The following is a 24,439-nucleotide window of genomic DNA, read 5'->3' on the forward strand; positions in this document are numbered from 1 at the left end:
TCATTTACTTTCTGCCTTAGAAGATCTCTATGTTTACTCTGAAAAGAGAAGTAGGCACAAAGGTCCCTGGAGTTGAGGAGGGTGTGTGTATGTGCGTGACATACAAGGACCAAATCAGAGCTTTAGGAACTCTCTAGCCCTGGCCAAATAGCTCAGTTCGTTAGAGCATCATCCCAAAGCACAGAGGTTGCTGGTTCGATCCCCAGTTAGGGCACATACAGGAAAAGATCAATGTTCCTGTCTCTCTCTCTCTCTCTCTCTCTGCCCTTTCTTTTCTTGCTAAAATTAATTTAAAAAAAATAAAAATAAGGAACTGTCCAAACCTGTCTGATCCGAAAGGCAGACTTAAATTCAATATTGACATTAGAGCCTAAAAAGGAGGGGCAATGATTGAAATAAAATATAGTTTTTAAGAGAACCATAACTCATAGAAGAACTGAATAAAAGAAATAAAGATTGTGAACAAGACTTGAAGGAATTTCTTTAACCTAAAGAGACAAAAAGCATTTCCCCACACACATCCCCTGGACACATGCTGCTCCCTACACACATCCATGCTCGCCCGTTTCCTCTACATGAAACATGACCCATAGTCTCTCACAGGCTGAGTACATGCCAACTCCTTCTGAAGCTTTTCTGATCCTGACCGTCAATAACCACCTGTCTTTCGAGTTCAAACATTTTCTTTTTCCTCCAAGATGCACCTATTACAGACCACACTGAAAAACAACTTAACTGGGTTTATGCCGAAATGTTACCCCTATCCACCAATCAGATAAGACCACCATCATTTCTCCACAACTCCCCAAACTACAAACCAAAAACTGAATTTTTTCACTTTTGCATCCTGTTAGCCCACAAAGCAGATGCAAGTAAGTGAGTAATGAAGATTATAAAGCCTTCAGCCCAGATGTCTACAAAAGAAAAATAGAAGGCCATATACTCTACAACAGGCGTCCCCAAACTGCGGCCCCCTGAGGCCATTTATCCAGCCCCCACTGAACTTCTGGAAGGGGCACCTCTTTCATTGGTGGTCAGTGAGAGGACCACTGTATTTGGCAGCCCTCCAATGGTCTGAGGGACAGTGAACTGGCCCCCTGTGTAAAAAGTTTGGAGACCCCTGCTACAAGGTCAAGAGACAATTTTTCTGGGAAGCAGATCTTGGGTCCCAGTTCTTGGATTCTAATGACTCTATAACATTCTAGAAATCTGGAGAAGACCAGCATTTCCCAAAATGATGTCTGCTGGACACTTCTTTGCAGAGTGTTAATAGATATGCAAATAAATTGGGAAAGTCTGGATTAAAATAAAGCTAAGTGGTTACTTTACTGCACAGCAATCTTAGCGGTTTAATATTAGCTCGATTCCACCATAAATTTCCAGGATCAGATTCCATTATGAAGCATTTAGTAAACTAATTTAACCAAGATCATGAGCTGAGTTTAGAAAATTCTTCAGAGATGGTTGTTTTGAGTTTTTAAAATTATCACGACATTACTGAGTACTTCAAATGATCTTCTAAAAAGTTCTTACCTGATATGTGTTGCAGGCAGAGATTCGTACTGGCGCGACAAAAAGAGTTCCCTATGTTTCAACTGATGCTTCTGTTTATCAGTTAAGTCAGCCTCAATTGTTGTTGTCTCAGATTCTTCCTCAATTTCTTCTACACAAATAAAATTCAAATAATTCATTATTACAAAGCATATTATCTATCTGGATATTAAGACAGGTAAAAATCAACCTTTCGTTCAATATTTTCTTCATACTAATTAATGTTAAATCTACATATTTAGCTTTTTATTTGAATTACAACCATAAATTTAAATAACATGGCCTCAAAGGAAGAGGAAGAACTACAATTTAAAAATGGCAGATGGGGCTCTGGCCAGTAGCTTAGTGGATAGAGCATCAGCCCAGAATATGAACGTGCTAGGTTCGATTCCCAGTTAGGGCACACAGGGAAAACAGCCATTTGCTTCTAAACTCCTCCTACTCCTGCAGCCAGTGGCTTGATTTGTTTGAGCATGGCCCTAAGTGCTGAGGATAGCTTGGCTGTTCCAAGCATGTCAGCCTCAGGCATTAAAAATAACTCTGGCCTGACCTGGTGGTGGCGCAGTGGATAGAGTGTCAGACTGGGATGCGGAAGGACCCAGGTTCGAGACCCCGAGGTCGCCAGCTTGAATGCGGGCTCATCTGGTTTGAGCGAGGCTCACCAGCTTGGACCCAAGGTCACTGGCTCCAGCAAGGGGTTGCTCGGTCTGCTGAAGGCCCGCGGTCAAGGCACATGTGAGAAAGCAATCAATGAACAACTAAGGTGTTGCAACGCGCAATGAAAAACTAATGATTGATGCTTCTCATCTCTCTCCGTCCCTGTCTATCCCTCTCTCTGACTCACTCTCTGTCTCTGTAAAAAATAAATAAATAAATAAATTTTTTAAAAAAATAGCTCTGTACTCGAGCACTGGCCCCAGATGCAGTTGCCATGTGGATCCTGGTAGGGGCACATGCAGGAGTCTGCCTCACTACCTCCTCTCTTCTCATCTAAAAAAAAAATTAAAAAAGGAAGATGGAACACGTACATATATCTCCTCTTCCCCCATAAAAACCACACCAAAATGGCAATTAAAATTTAATAACATTTCAATGTCAATGGAAAAAGAAGCAACAATGAAGGGAAGATTTCAAACTCCACCCCCAAAAAAGTATTAGAAGAAGGAAAGCAGATACAAAAAAAATTAAAAAGTGCACACTTAACCGAGAGACTAAAGTGGCAATCTATGTGCATATACAAGGAAGACATGGAGAAGAAAGGCACAGAGCTGACCAACTCAGCCCTCAAAGACCCAAGAATCGGGAGAAAGAGGGGCGGGGCAAAAGCTAAAAAACAAAAGGAAAGGATTGAAAGTCTACCTACAACAAAATAACAACAAAAATGCTCTATTTAAAAAGAGAAAAATTGGAAAACAAGAAACAGGATAATAAATTTCAAATTTGAGAACAAAATAGAAAGATTAGAAGGCAACACTAAGAAAATCTATAAATTACAACACTAAGACAAAAAGATAAATGACTGAAAACTCCAAAACAAAAAAAAAATTAAAGATAACATTCATGAAGTCCAACATCCTAGTAATAAATTTCCAGAAAAAACAACAGAAAAAGCATTTCTTTACCATTTTGGGGGGTGAGGGTTGAGGATGTGAGAGACAACTTCTCAAAGAAATGATTCAGGAAAATTAGCCCTTACTGAGCAAAATGAATGTCCGATTGAATTCCAAGCATAATTGATTTTTTAAGTGCTAACATGAGAAGATCACAAAAGCTTACAGAAAGGAAACAGGTCATGTGCAAAGAAACTAGACTCAGTGGAATCACACATGAACAGCAAGACTGTATGCTAAGATGGTAGTACAATGCCATCCAAGAGGAAAACTGATACTAAACCAAGAATTGCATAGTAAACTATCAAGTCTGAAACAGAGTAAGGACAACCTTTCATTCATTCAACCAAGATTTATTAGGTGTCCAAACAGGCACTATTCAAAGTGTTTAAGACAATCAGTGAGCAAAAAGTTCCTAAGAAGAAACAATTCAAAGTTCCTTAGGGAAGCAGGGTTGTAAGGAAGGAATGAAAGAGACAGAAGACAAAGTTCACATCAGATTAAAAAACAAAACAAAACACTATTTAATATTCTTTTTAAAGAAAAACAAAATAACCAAATGTCATTTAAAGAAATAATCAGATAATTTTCCAAAGTGAGAAGAAGGGGGAGGCAGACAAATAAGACTCTCTCATGTGTCTCACCGGGATCCACCCGGCATGCCCAACAAGGGGCAATACTCAGCCCATCTGGGGCGTTGCTCCGCTGCAACCAGAGCCATTCCAGCACCTGAGGCAGAAGCCATGCAGCCATCCTCAGCACCCGGGCCAACTTTGCTCCAATGGAGCCTTGGCTGAGGGAGGGGAAGAGAGAGATAGAGAGAAAGGAGAGAGATAGAGAGAAAGGAGAGGTGGAAGTGTGGAGAAGCATATGAGTGCTTTTCCTGTGTGCCCTGCCCAGGAATCAAACTGGGCCAACGCTCTACCACTGAGCCAATGGGCCAGAGCTAGAGGAACAAAAATTTTTTAAAATATAATACTTCATAGGGGCTCACAGATCCTCTGCAACCTTACCTAGACTGATGTGTGACTATGGGAATAGTAGGAACACTGAGGCTCAGAGTGTGAGACTGATGGAGGGGGTAGTGGGGTATTAGGGGGCCCACTTCTTCACATAGAAAGTAGGGCCCAAGTTCAGGCTTCTAAGACCTTAATTTTCGGACAATGACTGGTAACAACACACACACACATATACATAATACATTTCTGTTCCTCACAATTCTTAGAAGTTCTTATTTATGGACCTTGGACCACAAAAAAATCTTTATCAAATATAATCCCCTAGTTGTGGCAGTTGTTTAAACTGGGCGAGGGTAATGGATGGGCTAAGTGTGAGGTCTTTCCTACTTTCAAATTTTGAAAGCTCTAAATGGAAAATGAATCTGAGAAACTCCTTCAGAAAGATTCACCTAGCTCAAAAAAGGAATAAAGTGATTTAAAATTCTTAGAATATTCTTTTTAAAGCAAAGTACTGTACAGCATTAAAAGAGCCATTTAGTTGCTAGCACCAGCAGAGATCACATACAAAATTATACTCTTTACCTAATTAGGATTTGATAAATTATTGTTCGGGGCCCTGGCCAGTTGGCTCAGCGGTAGAGTGTTGGCCCAGTGTGTGGAAGTCCTGGGTTCAATTCCCAGTCAGAGCACACAGGAGAAGCAACCATCTGCTTCTCCACCCTTTCCCTTCCCATTCTCTCTCTCCTTTTTCTTTATCTCCCTCTCTCTCTCTCTCTCTCTCTCTCTCCTCCCCTCCCACAGCCATGGCTGGAATGGTTCAAACAATTTGGCCCTGGGCACTGAGGATGGTTCCATGGCCTCACCTCAGACACTGAAACAGCTCTGTTGTCAAGCAACAGAGCAGTGGCCCAAAATGGTCAGAAAATCGCCCTGTGGGGAGCTTGCCAGGTAGATCCCAGTTGGGACACATGTGAGAGTCTGTCTTTCTGCCTCTCTGCTTCCCTGCCTCTCATTTAATAATAATAAAAATAAAATGTTCTGTAAAACTAACTGAATTCTAATGTGTACCCAATACAGCTAAAACAGCAACAAGCTCTACAAATAATAGCAGCAACTTTTATCTTTTTATATATCCTCTTGGTACAGGGTGAAAAGGCTAAAATTCCTGACGCCCAGCTAATCAACGATAGACATCACTACAGGAGCATCTAAAATCTATTTCTATAAAGATTTTATTTTTAGAGAGAGACAGACAGGGCTGGAGGTGGAGCAGTAAGAAGCATCAATGCTTTATTCACTGCACCACCACAGGCCAGGCTCAAATCCATTTTTAAAAATTTACTAGTTAAATTTCCTTTACATATTTCTATAAATTTGCATTGGCTTCTGAACAGGAACAACTCCCAAGCCATTAATATTCTAAAAATATTAAACAGCCACAATGGCAAAAACTAGCATGTAGAAATGCCCTGGCTGGGAAGCTCAGTTGATTAGTGTGTCATCCTGACACGCCAAGGTTGCGGGTTCCATCCCTGGTCAAGGCACAAAAAAGAATCAATCAATGAATGCATGAATAAGTAGAACAAGTTGATGTTTTTTTCTTTCTCTCTTTTGCTCTTTCTCTTTCTCAAATCAATAAATTAAAAACTTTTAAAATCATATACATAGAAATATTATTTATAATTTTGTAAAATCTTTACAAGTTTGATAGAACATGCAAGTTTTTTAAGTAGACGTCCCATACTTTACAGTGACAGAAGCAATGTTTCCTTACAGTTAGAAAAGTTTACCACACATAGTTTACTAGCAATAAGGTACTGGGGCAAGGAGGGGAGACAGTACAGAAGAAAACTGTAAAAAGGGATTGTATTAAGTCTTAAGGGGCAATATAAGTTATCACTGCACTCAATACTGTGCGTGCCATATAAAGCATGAACCAGCAAGGCTCCACAAATTTCCAAGTTTTAGACTACAGACTGAGAAAGAAGGCATGGTCAAAGAGCTCATAAGGCTAATTAATTATACATTTAGGGTAAGAGGGGATGGGATAAGGCTAGCAGCACAAATAATGTCCAAAAAGCAAGGGTCAGAGAAGAAATCAAACTAACTAGCTGAGCAGTCCAGAGTACCAAGGCATTCAGCTATGGGATCTGGTAGATGGGAGAACAGTATCAGCAGCAGGTTACAATCAGGAACTGGGTATGTGACATGTATAAGATCCAGAGTAGGCGACTGATCAGTATAGGTAACTGAACAAGGGACAGAAACAGGGAAGAAGGAGCCATTACTGAACTGGGTGATTTTCAGAACTGATCAGAATTATAATTTCTATGTATTAGTTGGGAGGGACAGAGGGGTGAGCTGGCAGGAGGAGAGTTCTCCACAGGTTATTCTCAAGCTTCCTAGGTCTCCATTTTAATGAAGTATCAGCCCACAGTGATAAGGCATTAGCTGGTACAGACCATACAGAAAAACAGGTAACAACTTGTCTAGAGACATATTTAACAAGTACCCAAATGTTTGAAGGCATATTATTGGACTGAAAATGGCTTAGTATTGGTGCAACTCAAGCCTGCCTGATAAGGAAAAAATCCTCAAAAAAAGGAATAAGCAAGTTGAATAAAATTAGAAGAATTTCTATGACAACTGAGATTTCAAGTAACTATCTAAATGAAGAGAAAAAAAAGTTTGGCAGTCTAGAAGTAAATGATGAATAGACAAAAATCAATTATATCTGTAGCACTAGCAATGAACAATCCAAAATTGAAATTAAGACAACAATTTCAGCCTGACCAGGCGGTGGCACAGTGGATAGAGCGTCGAACTGGGATGCGGAAGACCCAGATTCGAGACACCGAGGTCGCCAGCTTGAGCGCGGGCTCATCTGGTTTGAGCAAGGCTCACCAGCTTGGACCCAAGGTCGCTGGCTCGAGGAATGGGTTACTCGGTCTGCTGAAGGCCCACGGTCAAGGCACATATGAGAAAGGAATCAATGAACAACTAAGGTGCCACAACAAAAAACTGATGCTTGATGCTTCTCATCTCTCTGCGTTCCTGTCTGTCCCTATCTATCCCTCTCTGTCTCTAAATAAATAAATAAATAAATAAATAAATAAATAAAATCTTAAGACAACAATTTCATTTACAATAGCATCAAAAGGAAAAAATACTTAGGAATATCTTTAACAAGAGACAAATTTTATATACTAAAAACTACAAAACATTATTCAAAGAAATTAAAGACACCCCCCCCAAATTGAAAGATTATGTTCACAGACTAGAAGACTTATTATTGTTATAGTGGCAATACTTCTTAGTTGAACTACAGATTCAATGCAATCTCTACCAAAATTTCAACTGCCTTTTTTGCAGAAACTGACAAAGTAATCCTAAAGTTCCTATCAACATGTAAGCAACCCAGAAGAGTCAAAATAACTTTTGAGAGAAAAAAAATTTTAAATTTAAGAGGATTCACACTTCCAGATTTCAAAGCTCACTTCAAAGCTACAACAACCGAGACTGTGTTATTGGTATAAGACTAGAAGTATTAGATCAATGGAATAGGACTGAGTCCAACAACAAGCCCATACATTTATAATGAATTGATTTCAGACAAGGGTGCCAAGACAAAGTGAATAGTCTTTTCTACAAAAATGGTCCTAAGAACAACTGGATACTCACATACAAAGAATAAAGTTAGATCCTTACACCATATAATTCAAACTGAATCAAAGACCTGAATGTAAGAGCTAAAACTATAAAAATCTTACAATAAAACACAGGTATAATCTTCACGATCTTAGACTAGGCAATGGTCTCTTCCCTGGGGCACAATAACAACTAAGCAACAAATGAAAAACTAAACTGGAATTAAGATTAAAATCTTTGTGCTTAAAAAGACACTATCAAGAAAGCAGAGAGAGCCCTGGCCGGTTGGCTCAGCGGTAGAGCGTCGGCCTGGCGTGCGGGAGACCCGGGTTTGATTCCCGGCCAGGGCACATAGGAGAAGCGCCCATTTGCTTCTCCACACCCCCCCTCCTTCCTCTCTGTCTCTCTCTTCCCCTCCCGCAGCCAAGGCTCCATTGGAGCAAAGATGGCCCGGGCGCTGGGGATGGCTCCTTGGCCTCTGCCCCAGGCGCTAGAGTGGCTCTGGTCACCGCAGAGCGACGCCCCAGAGGGGCAGAGCATCGCCCCTGGTGGGCGTGCCGGGTGGATCCCGGTCGGGCGCATGTGGGAGTCTGTCTGACTGTCTCTCCCCGTTTCCAGCTTCAGATTAAAAAAAAAAAAAAAAAAAAAAAAGAAAGCAGAGAGATACAGAAGGGAGAAAATTTTTATAAATTATGTATCTGATAAGAGTCTAGTATCCAGAATATATAGAGAACTCTTATAACTCAAGAATAAGTTATATTCTGACCAGGTGGTGGTGCAGTAGATAGAGCGCCGGACCGGGATGCAGAGAACCCAGGTTCCAGACCCCGAGGTCACCAGCTTGAGCGCAGGCTCATCTGGTTTGAGCAAAGCTCACCAGCTTGGATCCAAGGTCGCCGGCTCGAGCAAGGGGTTACTCGGTCTGCTGAAGGCCCATGGTCAAGCCACATATAAGAAAGCAATCAATGAACAACTAAGGCACTGTACAAAGAACTGATGCTTCTCATCTCTCTCCGTTCTTGTTTGTCACTATCTATCCCTCTCTCTCTCTGTCTCTGTAAAAAAAAAAAAAAAAAAAAGAATAAAGCCAGACCAGGTGGTGGCACAATGGATAGAACATCGAACTGGGATGTAAAGGACCCAGGCTCAAAACCCCAAGGTCACCAGATTGAGTGCGGGCTCATCCAGCTTGAGCGCAGGGTCACTGGCTTGAGTGCGGGCTCACCGGCTTGAGCAGAGATCATAGACACGACCCCATGGTCACTGGCATGAGCCCAAAGGTCGCTGGCTTGAGCCCACAGGTCACTGGCTTGAAGTCCAAGGTTGCTAGCTTGAGCCCAAGGTCACTGGCTTGAGCAAGGGGTCCTTCTCATTGCTACAACCACCCCCACCCCCACCCCCCCCCCCCGTCAAGGTACATTTGAGAAAGCAATCAATGAACAACTAAGGAGCCGCAACAAAGAACTGATGCTTCTCATTTCTCTCCCTTCCAGTCTTTCTGTCCCTATCTGTCCCTCTCTCTGTCTCTCTCTGTCTCTGTCACAAGGAGGAAAAAAAGGAATAAAGAAACAACCCAATATCCTGACCAGGTGGTGGCGCAGTGGATAGAGGGTCGGACTGGGATGCCAAGGACCCAGGTTCAAGACTCCGAGGTCGCCAGCTTGAGCGCAGGCTCATCTGTTTGAGCAAAGGCTCACAAGCTTGGACCCAAGGTCGCTGGCTCAAGCAAGAGGTTACTCGGTCTGCTGAAGGCCTGCGGTCAAGGCACATATGAGAAGGCAATCAATGAACTAAGGTGTCGCAATGCGCAACGAAAAACTAATGATTGATGCTTCTCATCTCTCCGTTCCTGTCTGTCTGTCCCTATCTCTCTCTCTCTCTCTCTCTGACTCTCTCTCTGTCTCTGTAAAAAAAAAAACAACAAAAAAAACAACCCAATGAAATGTTGGGCAAACAATGAGAATAGACATTTCTTCAAGATATGCATATGGCCAGTAAGTACATGAAAAAATTTTCATCATCATTATTAACTAGTAAAATGCAAATCAAAACTACAAGATATTTCACAAAAACTATAATACTATAATAAAGGAAGATAATAAACGTTTGCAAATGAAGAAATTAGAATCTCTACATTATTTGTGGGAATGTAGAATAATACAGCTGCACTGTAAAAGTTTAGCAGTTACATAGTTACTGTATGACCAAACAATTCTATTTCTAGGTATATACCCAAAAGAAGTGAAAACAACATGTCAACACAAAAGCTTGTATATGAATGTTCATAGCAGCATTAGTCACAATAGCCCAAAAATGGAAATAGCCCAAACATCTTATGGACAGGAAGAAATGGATGTACAAATGTAGTACAGGGTGGTCCTTGGACGACAGCCTTGACATAGGACGTTTCGAGTTTACAACACTCACTCCCATAAAAACTTTAAAAAATTGAGATGTGAGTGTTTCAGCTTACATCATTAGCGTCATACTTATGAACTCCACGTGGGCAAACTAGTTTGCGCATGGTGGAAGAATATGCAGTAGAGTGTAAATATAGTAATTTATGTCCTTTCCTTTTTCTGTGGCTTAGTTGTGTTTTTATGTTCGAGATTATGATTTTACAGCTGTGTTAGGATAGATAAGTGACTTAGGCTATAATGGGTTACAACTTACGCCAAATCCAGGTTACATCACTGTTGTAGGGATAAAACTATGTCGTAACCCAAGGACCCTCTATATATCCATACAATGGGATATTATTCAACCATAAAAATGAATAAAGTGCTGATTCATGCTTTAACATGGATGAACCTTGACACATACTCAAGAAACATTACGAAAGTGAAAGTTATGCCTGACCTGTGGTGGCGCAGTGGATAAAGCCTCAACCTGGAAAGCTGCGGTCACCAGTTCAAAAACCTGGGCTTGCCTGGTCAAGGCATACGTGAGAAATAACTACTATAAGTTAATGCTCCCCATTCCTCCCCACCCCACCCCGCCTCTCTCCTTTCTCTAAAAAGCAATAAAATCTTTTTTTTTTAAGTTAAAGTTACCAAGGACCACAAATTATATGACTCCATTTATATTTAAAGTCCAGAATAGGCAAATCTACAGAGATAGGAAGTCAATTAGTTGTTGCAAGAGGGTGGGTGAGGGAGAGACATGGGTGAGTGACTGTTAATGGTTATGGGTTTCTTCGGGAGTGATGAATATGTCCTGGAATTAAACAATGGTTAGGATTGTACAAATCTGGGAATACACTAAAACCAAGAATTGTACACCTTTTTTAAGGGATGAATTATATCAAAAAAGGAAAAAAACTTAAAAAGAGGGGTAGGGGCAAATGAAATGCAAAAAGTCAAAAGAAAAATGGATAGATTTCAGTACGATAGTACCCCTTACCCATGGGGAATACGTTCCAAGACCCCTGTGGATGTCTGAAGCCTGTATATACTATGTTTGTTTTCCTATACGTACATATACCTATGATAAAGTTTGATTTATACATTAGGCACAGTAAGAGATTAACAAAAATAATTATAAAGTAGAGCAACTGTAACAACATAAATAAAAGTTATGCGAACACGGCATTAAGTAAATTAAGGGTTATTTGAATACAAACACTGCAATACCATTAAACTGATAACCAAGACAGCTGTTAAGTGACTAATGGGCAGGTAATATATGCAGGGTGGATCACTGGACAAAGGGGTGATTCACATCCTGGGCAAGATGGAGTAGGACGGTACAAGATTTCATCATGGTACTCAGATCCATGTGCAATTTAAAATTTATTCACTGTTTATTTCTGGAATTTTCCATTTAGTATTTCAGACCATGGCTGGCTGTGGGTAACTGAAAGTATGAAAAGAGAAACCATGGATAAGGGGGGACTACTGTATAGTCATGTACTGGAATTCGATCCAATAGCTAAAAATGATTACCCATAAGTGAATACCCACACTAACATGGATAGATTTCCAAATATATTAAGTTTAAAAAAAATCTGCAGAAGGACACATAGGTATAACTTTTTTTATTATTGTAAAAACAGTGCTCTACATAACTTCACACATATGTAGCAAAAGTATAAAAACATGAATAGAAAAAAACACATCAAAGGTAAGACAGCAATTCAACTCCGGGGAAACTAGAAAGGGAATAAAGTTGGGAAGGATACATCACACTATAAAAATCTGAAACAAGGCCCTGGCAGGTTGGCTCAGTGGTAGAGCGTCGGCCTGGCGTACAGGAGTCCCGGGTTCAATTCCTGGCCAGGGCACACAGGAGAAGCACCCATCTGCTTCTCCACCCCTCCCCCTCTCCTTCCTCTCTGTCTCTCTCTTCCCCTCCCGCAGCCGAGGCTCCATTGGAGCAAAGATGGCCCGGGCGCTAGGGATGGCTCCTTGGCCTCTGCCCCAGGCGCTAGAGTGGCTCTGGTCACAACAGAGCGAGGCCCCGGAGGGGCAGAGCGTTGCCCCCTGGTGGGCAGAGCGTCGCCCCCTGGTGGGCGTGCCGGGTGGATCCCGGTTGGGCGCATGCAGGAGTCTGTCTGACTGTCTCTCCCATTTCTGGCTTCAGAAAAATGCAGGAAAAAAAAAAAGAATCTGAAACAAGTATGTCAAAATATTAAGAAAAGACAAAGCTGGTTGGTAGGTTCATAATTAGCACTACATTATTCTCCTTTCTGCTTCCTAAAAATACTACAAAATAAAAAGTGAACAGGATCCAAAAGAAAGAAAAGACTTCTTTTGCCTGTAAACTCTATTCCACATTAAACTGTTTTCTTTAATGGAGACAACCACCAGAGCTGATAATCATTTCTTTACCTGTTACCTCCCTTCTCTTCATATCTTTCTATCATCATGACAAAATTAAATTTCAACTGTCATGTTGTATAGCAATCAATTTTTAAAATAGATAAATAAACAAACATATTTATAAATATATAAATAAATATTGGTTTTGAAGGTTAAAAAAGGGGAGGAGAATAGAAAAGTGGCCCATCTTTGGAGATCAAAAACAGGAAACAAACAAAAAACCCAGGAAACTACAAATCAAAAGTTTCTATAAATAAATGCTTGAGATAAATAGATTTGAATGGATAAGAAGTTAACAGTAATAAGAGTATCAAATGTAAAGCTGGAAGAAGCCTCTGAGATTTCAGTTACCTGATCCATGAGACTTTTGTCCATCACCAGTGAAAAAGTCCCCTCCTCTTTGCTACAAAGCAGCACCCACCCAAGCTTAAGATACTTGTTACAATATGCCTTGCACAAAGTCATCTGATCCACTTAGTCCCCCCCACCCCAACCCAGAACAAAGATGGGTCCTTTATCTTTGTATCCATGCTGTTTTACTTGTGAGGTAAAGGGAATGGAACCTGAGGAAATGTTCACAGTACACTAGGTAAGAATCATTAACTAACGCTCAAGTCACGGGCTGCAAGGATAGATTCACAAAGTTATGGCATAAAACAATACAAAGTTACTACCAAAAAGTTACTGTTCAAGGGGTTCTACCTTTCACATTTCATTCTGGTGCTTTCTACAGTTCTTTCAAGACCTAACAAAGGGGAGATGGGAGACTAAGCTTCAGAGTCACAGCTGAATTCACACAACCTCACATGCCTACTTGTGTGACCTTGGGCAAACTACTCTGTAACCCTCAATTTCTTTTTTTCTTTTAAAAATATTTTATTTATTTATTTATTTTTTGTATTTTTCTGAAGCTGGAAACAGGGAGGCAGTCAGACTCCCGCATGCGCCCGACCGGGATCCACCTGGCACGCCCACCAGGGGGCGATGCTTGCCCACCAGGGGCGATGCTCTGCCTATCTGGGGCATCGCTCTGTCACGACCAGAGCCACTCTAGCGCCTGGGGCAGAGGCCATAGAGCCATCCCCAGCGCCCGGGCCATCTTTTGCTCCAATGGAGCCTCGGCTGCAGGAGGGGAAGAGAGAGACAGAGAGGAAGGAGAGGGGGAGGGGTGGAGAAGCAGATGGGCGCCTCTCCTGTGTGCCCTGGCCGGGAATCGAACCTGGGACTTCTGCACGCCAGACCGACGCTCTACCACTGAGCCAACCGGCCAGGGCCAACCCTCAATTTCTTTACCAATAAAATGTGTACATAATTCCTCCCTGAGACATAAATTGCTTAGCACAGTGACTAACAGTGCTACAGAAAAAGCTGTTCCTCTTTAAAAATAAATTTTAATATGATTTTATTTTGCCATTTGGAAAATAATTCCTAATACCTAAAACAATGGTTTCTAATTTAAAAGGTAAGTCATATTTAAATGAAAACAAATTAAAAATGTTTCCACTTTTGGTAAACAAACAAAAAGATATCCAGGCTCCACCCGTGGATATCCTGATTTAGAAACTCTGGGGTAGAATCAGGCCAGCTGAGCCTCAGTTAAGAATCATTATTATAAAACACTAATTTTAAAGTTTTTCTGGCAGAACACCTACACCAGCTACAGTTGAGCTTTTTAGTCGTAGGACCCCTTTAAACTCTTAAGTCCTACCAAGGACCTCAAAGAGCATTTGTTGATATGTGTTGTATTTACCAATACTGTATTAAAAATTAAAATGGAGAAAATTTTAAAACACAAGAAGTCATAAGTACACAATCTATTACTATGAGAGTGATGATGTCATCACGTGTCATAGAACCTCAGGAAACACTTTATGACTGTACTCAGAAATAAATGACAACTTAGTATTAGGAAAACTATTTTGCCTTCACAGACCCCCTGAAAGATGTGAACTTATGCAAAAGATATATTATTTGAAAGTCTAATATGAAATGAAAAACAAAAACTGGCTAAAGAAAGGTTTTGACTTTCTTGGGTTTAAGAAACCTGTTTCAGGCCCTGGCCGGTTGGCTCAGCGGTAGAGCGTCGGCCTAGCGTGCGGAGGACCCGGGTTCGATTCCCGGCCAGGGCACATAGGAGAAGCGCCCATTTGCTTCTCCACCCCTCCGCCGCGCTTTCCTCTCTGTCTCTCTCTTCCCCTCCCGCAGCCAAGGCTCCACTGGAGTAAAGATGGCCCGGGCGCTGGGGATGGCTCTGTGGCCTCTGCCTCAGGCGCTAGAGTGGCTCTGGTCGCAATATGGCGACGCCCAGGATGGGCAGAGCATCGGCCCCCTGGGGGGCAGAGCACCGCCCCATGGTGGGCGTGCCGGGTGGATCCCGGTGGGGCGCATGCGGGAGTCTGTCTGACTGTCTCTCCCTGTTTCCAGCTTCAGAAAAATAAAAAAAAAAAAAAAAAAAAAAAAAAAGAAACCTGTTTCAGAAATGTTATCTTCACTGTATTAGATACAAGGACTCAGAAGTTGTTCTTTAGCAAATCAGGATCCCATCAGAAATTTAAGCTATTTCTGCTTTACATTTATTTATTCAAAGAACATCGCATCTGGCAAAGGCTGCCTAATCTTGTAATATATTTTAAGTCCATCTGGAATTTTATACAGGTTTCATGTGTCCCCATGTATTTTTCCATTTGCTATAAATTTTAAAACTTAAACAAAATAAAAGGATTAGACATAACCAAATTTTACAGTGGCATCGGACCACCATCCTCTCCAATTCATACAGACACAGCAACTCACATTTCTCCCCTGCTTTGATTTGAAAACAAAAACAAATCAAAAGAACAACCCTCAATAGCTTTCAACCATTTAGATCAAATCTTTCACAGTTGAAAAAAAATCTCCCAATGTCCTGTCCTGCCAGTTGTTTCACCTATTTCATCCCCAACTCGATCCCAAAATTGGCAAGAAAAGAAAAAAATAGATAATTTATTAATGTGCCCACCAATGTGTTTGGGGATATTCTGTAAGAAAGACAAAAAGTCGCCTGACCTGTGGTGGCGCAGTGGATAAAGTGTCGACCTGGAATACTGAGGTCGCCGGTTCAAAACCCTGGGCTTGCCTGGTCAAGGCATATATGGGAGTTGAAGCTTCCAGCTCCTCCCCCTGTTCTCTCTCTCTCTCTCTCTCTCTAATAAAAAAAATGAATAAATAAAATTAAAATAAAGAAAGACAAAAAGTCTTGCACTGATAAAGATTACAGCTGATCCAAGATTACAAACAAGAATGTGTATTTACAAGTGTCATAAATATTATAAAATGACCGTATGTAAGGTCCTCCAGAAGAATGAGAGAAAACTTGTGTGGCCTAAGGCCTTCCAGAAGAATGACAGAGAAAATTTGTGTAGCCTGAGGAGCCTTCTTAAAGAAACACAGTTTAAACTGAGACCCGAAGGAAAAGGGGGGTGAAAGGGTGGGTCGTTGTCTTTTTAACTAGGGGATACAGAGTGGGTAGAGCTGGCCCAGGTCCTTATCTGTACTTGGGCGTGGCTTGACTGTGTGAATGTCCCGCTTTTTAACCTTCACATCTTCTGACTAAATCAGCTGAAAGCCTCATTTGGGGTGACTGGAACTGTCCTAGTTTTATATCTGAAATTCCTAAGTTCAAGTAACCCTTCAGTACCAGGCAAACCAGTACAGCTTGTCACCTAGCCCTCATATTACTCAATCTAAGTATTATGATTTGGCCAACTAAAAGAAAACTTGTGGTCCCATATGGCTAAAATTTTAAAAGACTGAAATGCCAGTCTCATCAAATACATAAAGGGACTAAAGCTCCCAAACATTAAAACAGAGGAAGTGAAAATTGGTTCAACCACTATGGGAAACATTTTGACAAGAGTGCCGAAGTAAATTGATATCCGCCCTATGACCCAACAAGTCTACTCCCAGGTATTGACTAAGAGGAATGACAGCTTAAACACACCAAAAGACTTGCACAAGAATGTTCATAGTAGTTTTCATAGAAGCCAAACACTGGAAATCATTCCGTGTCCATCAATAGGAGAATGAATACTACTAGGCTAGAAGAAAGAACAACTACAAACAAGCATTAACATAGATGAATGCCACAGACAAGGTGCTCAATGAAAATGGTCAGGCAAAAAAAGGGCAAATACTGTAGATACTCCATTTAGATGAAGTTAAATACCAGGCCAAACTAACAGATGGTAGTAGACATCAGAATAGTAATTACCTGGGGAGGAAGAAGGTCGTAATGACTGGGAATGGGCACGAGGGAAACCACTGGGCTATTAGAAGGTTTCTCTATCTTCATCTGAGTGGCAGTAATAGAAATACAAATGCATGTATGCAAACTTATTGACCTGCATGCTTTACCCATTCCACTTTATTTTATACCTCAATTTAAAAAACTTTTTAGCCCTAGCCAGTTAGCTCCATCGATTAAGAGCCTTGTCACAAAACAACAAGGATGCAGGTTAGATCCCTGGTAAGGACACATACAGGAGCAACTCAATTTTACTGTGTGTGTCTCTCCCTGCCTCTCTCAGAAAAGAAAAAGAAAAAAAATTTTTTTTACAAGAACTAAAATTCCTGCTTCCAGGCAAATTAAGTAATAGACCAGATCTACCGTCCTGTCTACACAATCAAAACAACTAAAAATTAATAAATAATTTTAAAGGCAGAAAAAGTATATGAAACATTAGTATTTCAAACACTGGACCACTGGACATAAGGCAATGAAGAACCATGACCCTTGAGAAAGAAGAAACAAACAAGGTGAGCCCTAATAATGGTCTTGTTTGCTGCCTTGACTTTCCAGGCAACAGTGCTAGGAGAAGAAACTGAGGCAGAGAATGCAGACTCCCAGATTTGAGGAGACAAAGGTGAGACACAAAGGAGACCAAAGCAACTCGAGTTCAGAAGGTAGAGTACCAGGGAAAAGGGAAAACCTGGAGACCGCAGACAGTGACCCTCAACCATAGTACCAATCAGTGAATGCATGTGAGAAAACTACCAGTAGCCAAGGAAAGCCTCACTGGAAAAGAATCAGAAGGAAGGCCTTGGCTCAGTGGTAGAATGTCAGCCTGGCACGTGGATGTCTCAGGTTAAATTCCCAGTCAGGGCACACAGGAGAAGCGACTTTCTGCTTCTCCTCCCCTTCCTCTCTCTTTCTCTCTCTTCCCACTTGATTGGAGCGAGTTGACCCTAGGTGCTGATGATGGCTCTGTGGCTTCTGCCTCAGGTGCTAAAAATAGCTCAGTTGCTGAGCAACAGAGTAACACCCCAGATGGGCAGAGCATTGCCCTACAGGGAGCTTGCCAGATGGATCCTGGTCCAGGCACATGCAAAAATCTGTCCCTGCCTTCCAGACTCTCACTTAATTAAAAAAAAAAAAAATCACACAGAACAGGCCAGTTTCGTTCCCAAACAGCCACACTGGGAAAACTCATAATTCACGATGTATTAGGTAGAGTACACAGAAAGGTATTACCCAAGTATGAGGAATAATTAAGCCCTAGACTGTGCACTGACTGTTCCATACCCACTTAACAAAAGCATGTTATTGGCAAAAAGAGCAACAAGTGGATCAGTGGAACAGAATAAAAAGTTCACAAAAGAACCACATAACCTGACCTGTGGTGGCACAGTGGATAAAGCGTCGACCTGGAACGCTGAGGTCGCCGGTTCGAAAACCTGCACTTGTCTGGTCAAGGCACATATGGGAGTTGATGTGCTTCCTGCTCCTCCCCCCCTTTCTCTCTCTCACTCTCTCTCCTCTCTAAAATGAATAAATAAAAAGGGAAAATTTAAAAAAAGAACCACACATACATGACCAACTGATCTGATAATAGAGATAGTGTTCTCAACAAATGGTGCTGGAATAATTGGATGTGCGTGCACAAAAAAAAAAAAGAAGAAAAAGAAAGAAAAGAAACTTAGGATCCATACCCTACACTATACACAAAAATTAACTAAAAATAGGTCATAACTTAAATGTTAAATTTAAAACTATGAAACTTCTACAAGAAAATGTAGGAGAAGACTAAATGAAAGAAAGCATGAAAGTAAATTAATTCACAGTTTCTAGAAGGCTCTTTGAGGACATGTATTAAAAATCTTAAAAAAGGTAATGAGCCTGACCAGGCGGTAGCACAGTGGATAGAGCGTCGGACTGGGATGCCAAGGACCCAGGTTCGAGACTCCGAGGTCACCAGCTTGAGCACGGTCTCATCTGGTTTGAGCAAAAGCTCACCAGCTTGGACCCAAGGTCACTGACTCAAGCAAGGGGTTACTCGGTCTGCTGAAGGCCCACGGTCAAGGCATATATGAGAAGGCAATCAATGAACAACTAAGGTGTCGCAATGCACAATGAAAAACTAATGATTGATGCTTCTCATCTCTCCATTCCTGTGTTTCTGTCCCTGTCTATCCCTCTCTCTGACTCTGTCTCTGAAAAAAAAAAAAAAAAGGTAATGACTTCTGATCCAACATTCCACAAAAAAAAAAAGACAAATTTATAAAAAACTACCTACTAGGAGAGTCACTAGAGCATTTTTCCACAAACTACTAAATACTCTAAATTCAAAAATGATATTCTATTTAAAATTGTTAATTATGTGATATATGAATTTTCAATCTAAGAAACATGAGCCATATCATTCTATAGAACACAGTTTTTTTCAAAGCTTTATGCTGTCTGGAAAGCAGGGGTCAGAAAATATATAGTCTACCATAGACAAAATAAAAAGCAAGAATCAATCACAGGGTACAGAATTACAACTACATTTCTTACAGATATTTTTGGCAGTGCATTTCCTTCTGGAAACCTTTCAATAATAAGCTTCATAATTTCTAAAAATTTCTTATAATCCTGTCATCCTTTCCTTTCCTATTTAAAGTCATTTCTATGAAAAGGTATACAATCCTTAGGGTTTTTTTTTGTTTGTTTGGGTTTTTTTCTTTTGTATTTTTCTGAAGTTGGAAACGGGGAGGCAGTCAGACTCCCGCATGCCCCTGACCGGGATCCACCCGGCACACCCACCAGGGGGCAATGCTCTGCCCATCTGGGGCGTCGCTCTGTTGCAACCAGAGCCATTCTAGTGCCTGAGGCAGAGGCCACAGAGCCATCCTCAGCACCCGGGCTAACTTTGCTCCAATGGAGCCTTGGCTGCAGAAAGGGAAGAGAGAGACAGAGAGGAAGGAGAGGGGGAGGGGTGGAGAAGCAGATGGGCGCTTCTCCTGTGTGCCCTGGCCAGGGATCGAACCTGGGACTACCGCACGCCAGGCCGACACTCTACCACTGAGCCAACTGGCCAGGGCCAATCCTTAGTTTTTAAAAAGTCTTTTCAAATAAGAAAAATTATGGAAAACATTTCCCCAACAGCATAGAGTACTAAAGTAACATAGTCTGGGTTGGAGGGGAGGAACCAAAACACAAGACAAAGCAAGAGATCATGAGGAGGCCCTGGTCAGTTGGCTCAGTGGTAGAGTGTTGGCCTGGCGTGTGGATGTCCCAGGTTTGATTCCTGGTCAAGGCACACAGGAGAAGCGACCATCTGCTTCTCCACCCCTCACTTCTCTCTCTCTCTCTCTCTCTCTCTCCCTTCTCTAAAATGAACAAATAAAATCTTAAAAAAATAAAGTTAAAATATATATATATATTTATCTTTCAAAGTAAAAGAGACATCGAGAGGGGAAAAAAAGTGTGCTAAGAAGCACAAATTTATAAAAATCTTTATTTATGCAAAGAAATTGGATAGAACCAAGACATTGTATCTGAAGGTGTCAGAAGCTATATCTTTATTTAATTTTTTTTTTAGGGAGAGACAGAGACAGAGAGTGGGGCAGATAGGGACAGAGAGACAGGAAAGGAGAGAGATGAGAAGATCAATTCTTCATTGCTGCTCGTTAGTTATCCATTGATGATTTTCTCATATGTGCCATTACCAGGGGGGGACTACAACCGAGCCAGTGACCCCTTGCTCAAGCCAGCGACCTTGAGCTCAAGCCAAATGAGCCCACACTCAAGTTGGTGACCTCGGGGTTTCAAACCTGTGTCCTCTGTGTCCTAGGCTGACACTTTATCCAGTGCACCACCACCTGGTCAGGCAGAAGCTACATCTTTATTCAAAAAGAAGGTTATTATGACTGTGAAGAAAATCAATTGGGGGGGGAAGTTAGATCACACTGATAAAGTGGTATAGTCAGGAGGTAACTCTTCCAGGTGAGAATTCTAACCAACTCTTATTACAGGTAAGATGCAGTCTCTATCTTTCATATTCAAAGAGAATTAAAAACCAAAAAAACAAAAAAAAAGTTTATCTGTTATGCAGTACAGGTCACAAAAAACAAAAGTAAACAGTAAACTAAGCCTCTTATTTCCCTTCAAAATAACGTATCAATCTAGCTTTCAAAGTTCAAGGTCTTCCACTAGTGAAAATATGGTACATCCTTAGAAAGTTTTGAAATTTTCATTAATTAATGTAAATGCCAATGTAGGGTCAAAAAAACTGTTGATTAGAGTAAGCATGTAATGACTACCAAGATAGTAAGAGTCTAGGGATGATTTTATTCCCCCTTCTTTCACCAATTAAAAAAAAAAAAATACAAAAGGAGAGCCCTGGTCAAGCAGCTCAGTTGGTTAAAGCATCATCCCCATTCTCCAAGGTTGTGGGTTTGATCCCCATCACACACAAGTCAACCAATAAATGCACAACAGCAAACAGCTGTTTTACTCTCTCTCTAAAAATCAATAAATAAATGAAAATTGAGAAAAAAATAAAACAGGTTGTCGACCTGGAAGGCAATGGTTCCCAGTTCAAAACCCTGGGCTTGTCTGGTCAAGACACACATAGGAGTTTATACTTCCTGCTCCTCCCCCTTCTCCCTCTCTCTCCCTCCCTCCTCTCTTTAAATTGAATTTTTTTAAAAAAATTACGCGTCGGCCTAGCGTGCGGAGGACCCGGGTTCGATTCCCGGCCAGGGCACACTGGAGAAGCGCCCATTTGCTTCTCCACCCCTACGCCGCGCTTTCCTCTCTGTCTCTCTCTTCCCCTCCCGCAGCCAAGGCTCCATTGGAGCAAAGATGGCCCGGGCGCTGGGGATGGCTCCTTGGCCTCTGCCTCAGGCGCTAGAGTGGCTCTGGTCGCAATATGGCGATGCCCAGGATGGGCAGAGCATCGTCCCCTGGTGGGCAGAGCGTCGCCCCCTGGTGGGCGTGCCGGGTGGATCCCGGTCGGGCGCATGCGGGAGTCTGTCTGACTGTCTCTCCCCGTTTCCAGCTTCAGAAAAATGAAAAAAATAAATAAATAAAAAATAAAATAAAATAAAATTTTAATTAAAAGAAAAAAAACCTAGAAGATAGTACAGAAGAAAGCCGTTTCTTTCACTGAAAACTGGGAAAAAGGCATTTTAAGAATTTTAATACTTCTGCTTTTCCTGACCCCCCAAAAAAAGATTCAAACTACAAAAGAAGTGTACATCTAAGAAATGCCAGAATTAAAAAAGGATACTAATAATGTTATAACCAAGAGCCTTTACTAGAGGCCTTTTAAAGGGTATAGCATCCATCTCAGCATCAGTTTACAAGGTATACAGAATAGTGGGGGAGTCACCTGAGGGAAAGAGCAGCAGGGGGGCTTCGGAATGACCACCACTTCCTCTTACATATGTCTTTATATATAAGCACCCTTATGAGGAAGCGTGTGACACATAATTCCTACGTGCTAAACTCTACCTGTAACTGCTGCATGTACAAAGTAAAACAGCTCTTTCCTCCTGCCCTTGCCAGTATGTGGATGGAGACGGTGGTAAAGGTGGCAGTGGTGGTGGATGGTGGTGGAGGTGTTAAGAGACACATGCTCCAGGAAAGACACATGGTGAGGACTCACTGCCCCATACATGGGAGAAGCACAAGGCAGTACCAACTACTAGCCTTGTGGGGGTGTGCTTCCAAAGGCACAAGAAACACAGTGCTGCCCTTCATAGTATACAGCCACGGGTGTTTTCTTCTATTTTTTTTTTTTTTTTTTTTTTTAGAGACAGAGAGAGAGAGAATCAGAGAGAGGGATAGACAGGGACAGACAGGAACGGAGAGAGATGAGAAGTATCAATCATTAGTTTTTCGCTGCGTATTGCAACACCTTAGTTGTTCATTGATTGCTTTCTCATATGTGCCTTGACCGCGGGCCTTCAGCAGACGAAGTAACCTCTTGCTCGAGCCAGTGACCTTGGGTCCAAGCTGGTGAGCTTTTGCTCAAACCAGATGAGCCCGCGCTTAAACTGGCGACCTCGGGGTCTTGAACCTGGGTCTTCCGCATCCCAGTCCAACGCTCTATCCACTGCGCCACCACCTGGTCAGCCTCTCTTAAATTTTTTAAAGTTGATTTTAGAGAGCAAGAGAGAAGGAGAAACAGAGACAGAGAAACATCAATTTGTTGTTCCACTTATTTATGCATTCAATGGCTGATTATTGTATGTGCCCTGACCTGCACCCTTGGTGTTTTCGGGACAATGCTCCAACCAACTAAGCTACCCAATCACAACAGTCTTATCTTTTGTTTGATATAATGGGACCTATGTACTATGGCCCTGAAAAGGGGGAGATAAGTACGAAAGGAGGGAAAGGTTGTAAACCCAACAGCTCTCTACACGAAGTGATGGAAGAGGTACAAGCACAATCAAAGCAATGCACCTTATTTCACTTATTTGTAAATTATCACTAAAGGTTGAACTGATAAAAAATGCTCCTGCACTAGAAAGGCCAAGGCTTTTGAGACATTCATCAGCAAATATTTAAATGCCCACAATGTAGAGAAAATGGCAATAGAGGGGTGTAAGACTGGGGCAACCCTTCAAAAAGCTCCTGTTCTAATTAGACTTAATATTGCTATCGCTTTTGGTAAGTTGACTTCTCTTTGGGCCACTACAGAAACAGAGATAATAACCTGTTCTAAATTAACAAATGCTAGTTGTAAAGATTAAAAGGACAAAATGAATATGTGAGTGTCTCATACAGCAACTAGAACATAGAGAAAAAATTAAAGTGTTAGTTTTTCTTCCTTCTCCAAGATAAACTATATATTTGTGGCTTGAAAGGGTAAAATCTCTTTTCATATACAATATAATACCTGACCTTGGCGGCGCAGCAAATAAAGCATTGACCTCAAATGTTAAGGTTGCCAGTTCAAACTCCCAGGCTTGCCCAGTCAGGGCACATGCAAGAAGCAACTGCAAGTTGATGCTTCCCACTCCTTCCCACCCTCACCTTTCTCTCTTTTTCTTTCTCTCTCTTTCTCTCTCTCTCTAAAATCAATAAATAAATCTTTTTTAAAAATTAAAATAAGGGCCCTGGCCAGTTGGCTCAGTGATAGAGCATCGGCCTGGCATGCAGGAGCCCCGGGTTCGATTCTCGGCCAGGGCACACAGGAGAAGCGTCCATCTGCTTCTCCACCCCCCCCCTTCCTCTCTGTCTCTCTCTTCCCCTCCCACAGCCGAGGCTCCATTGGAGCAAAGATAGCCCAGGCGCTGAGGATGGCTCTGTGGCCTCTGCCTCAGGCACTAGGATGGCTGTGGATGCAAAGAGCGACGCCCCAGAGGGGCAGAGTATCATCCCCTGGTGGGCATGCCAGGTGGATCCCGGTTGGGCGCATGCGGGAGTCTGTCTGACTGCCTCCGTTTCCAGCTTCGGAAAAATGCAAAAAAAAAAAAAAAAAAATTTAAAATAAGAGCTTGAGCAGGCGGTGGTGCAGTGGACAGGGTATCAAACCGGAACACAGAAGACCCAGGTTCGAAACCCCAAGGTTGCCGGCTTGAGTGCAGGCTAACCGGCTTG

At 41.8% G+C, this 24,439-nt stretch overlaps 1 protein-coding gene across 10 annotated transcripts in view; it reads right to left on the minus strand.

Annotated features, from left to right (window-relative positions):
* MTA3 (metastasis associated 1 family member 3) overlaps positions 1-24,439 on the minus strand; it is a 244,599-nt gene that overhangs the window by 123,948 nt on the left and 96,212 nt on the right. For all 10 annotated transcript variants that reach the window (XM_066378409.1, XM_066378406.1, XM_066378405.1 and 7 more), the window contains exon 4: positions 1,534-1,663. In XM_066378409.1, the coding sequence (XP_066234506.1) occupies positions 1,534-1,663 (130 nt within the window). The remainder of the gene's footprint in view (positions 1-1,533; positions 1,664-24,439) is intronic.

Source organism: Saccopteryx leptura, chromosome 3, assembly GCF_036850995.1.
Source record: "Saccopteryx leptura isolate mSacLep1 chromosome 3, mSacLep1_pri_phased_curated, whole genome shotgun sequence".
Classification (NCBI taxonomy): domain Eukaryota; kingdom Metazoa; phylum Chordata; class Mammalia; order Chiroptera; family Emballonuridae; genus Saccopteryx; species Saccopteryx leptura.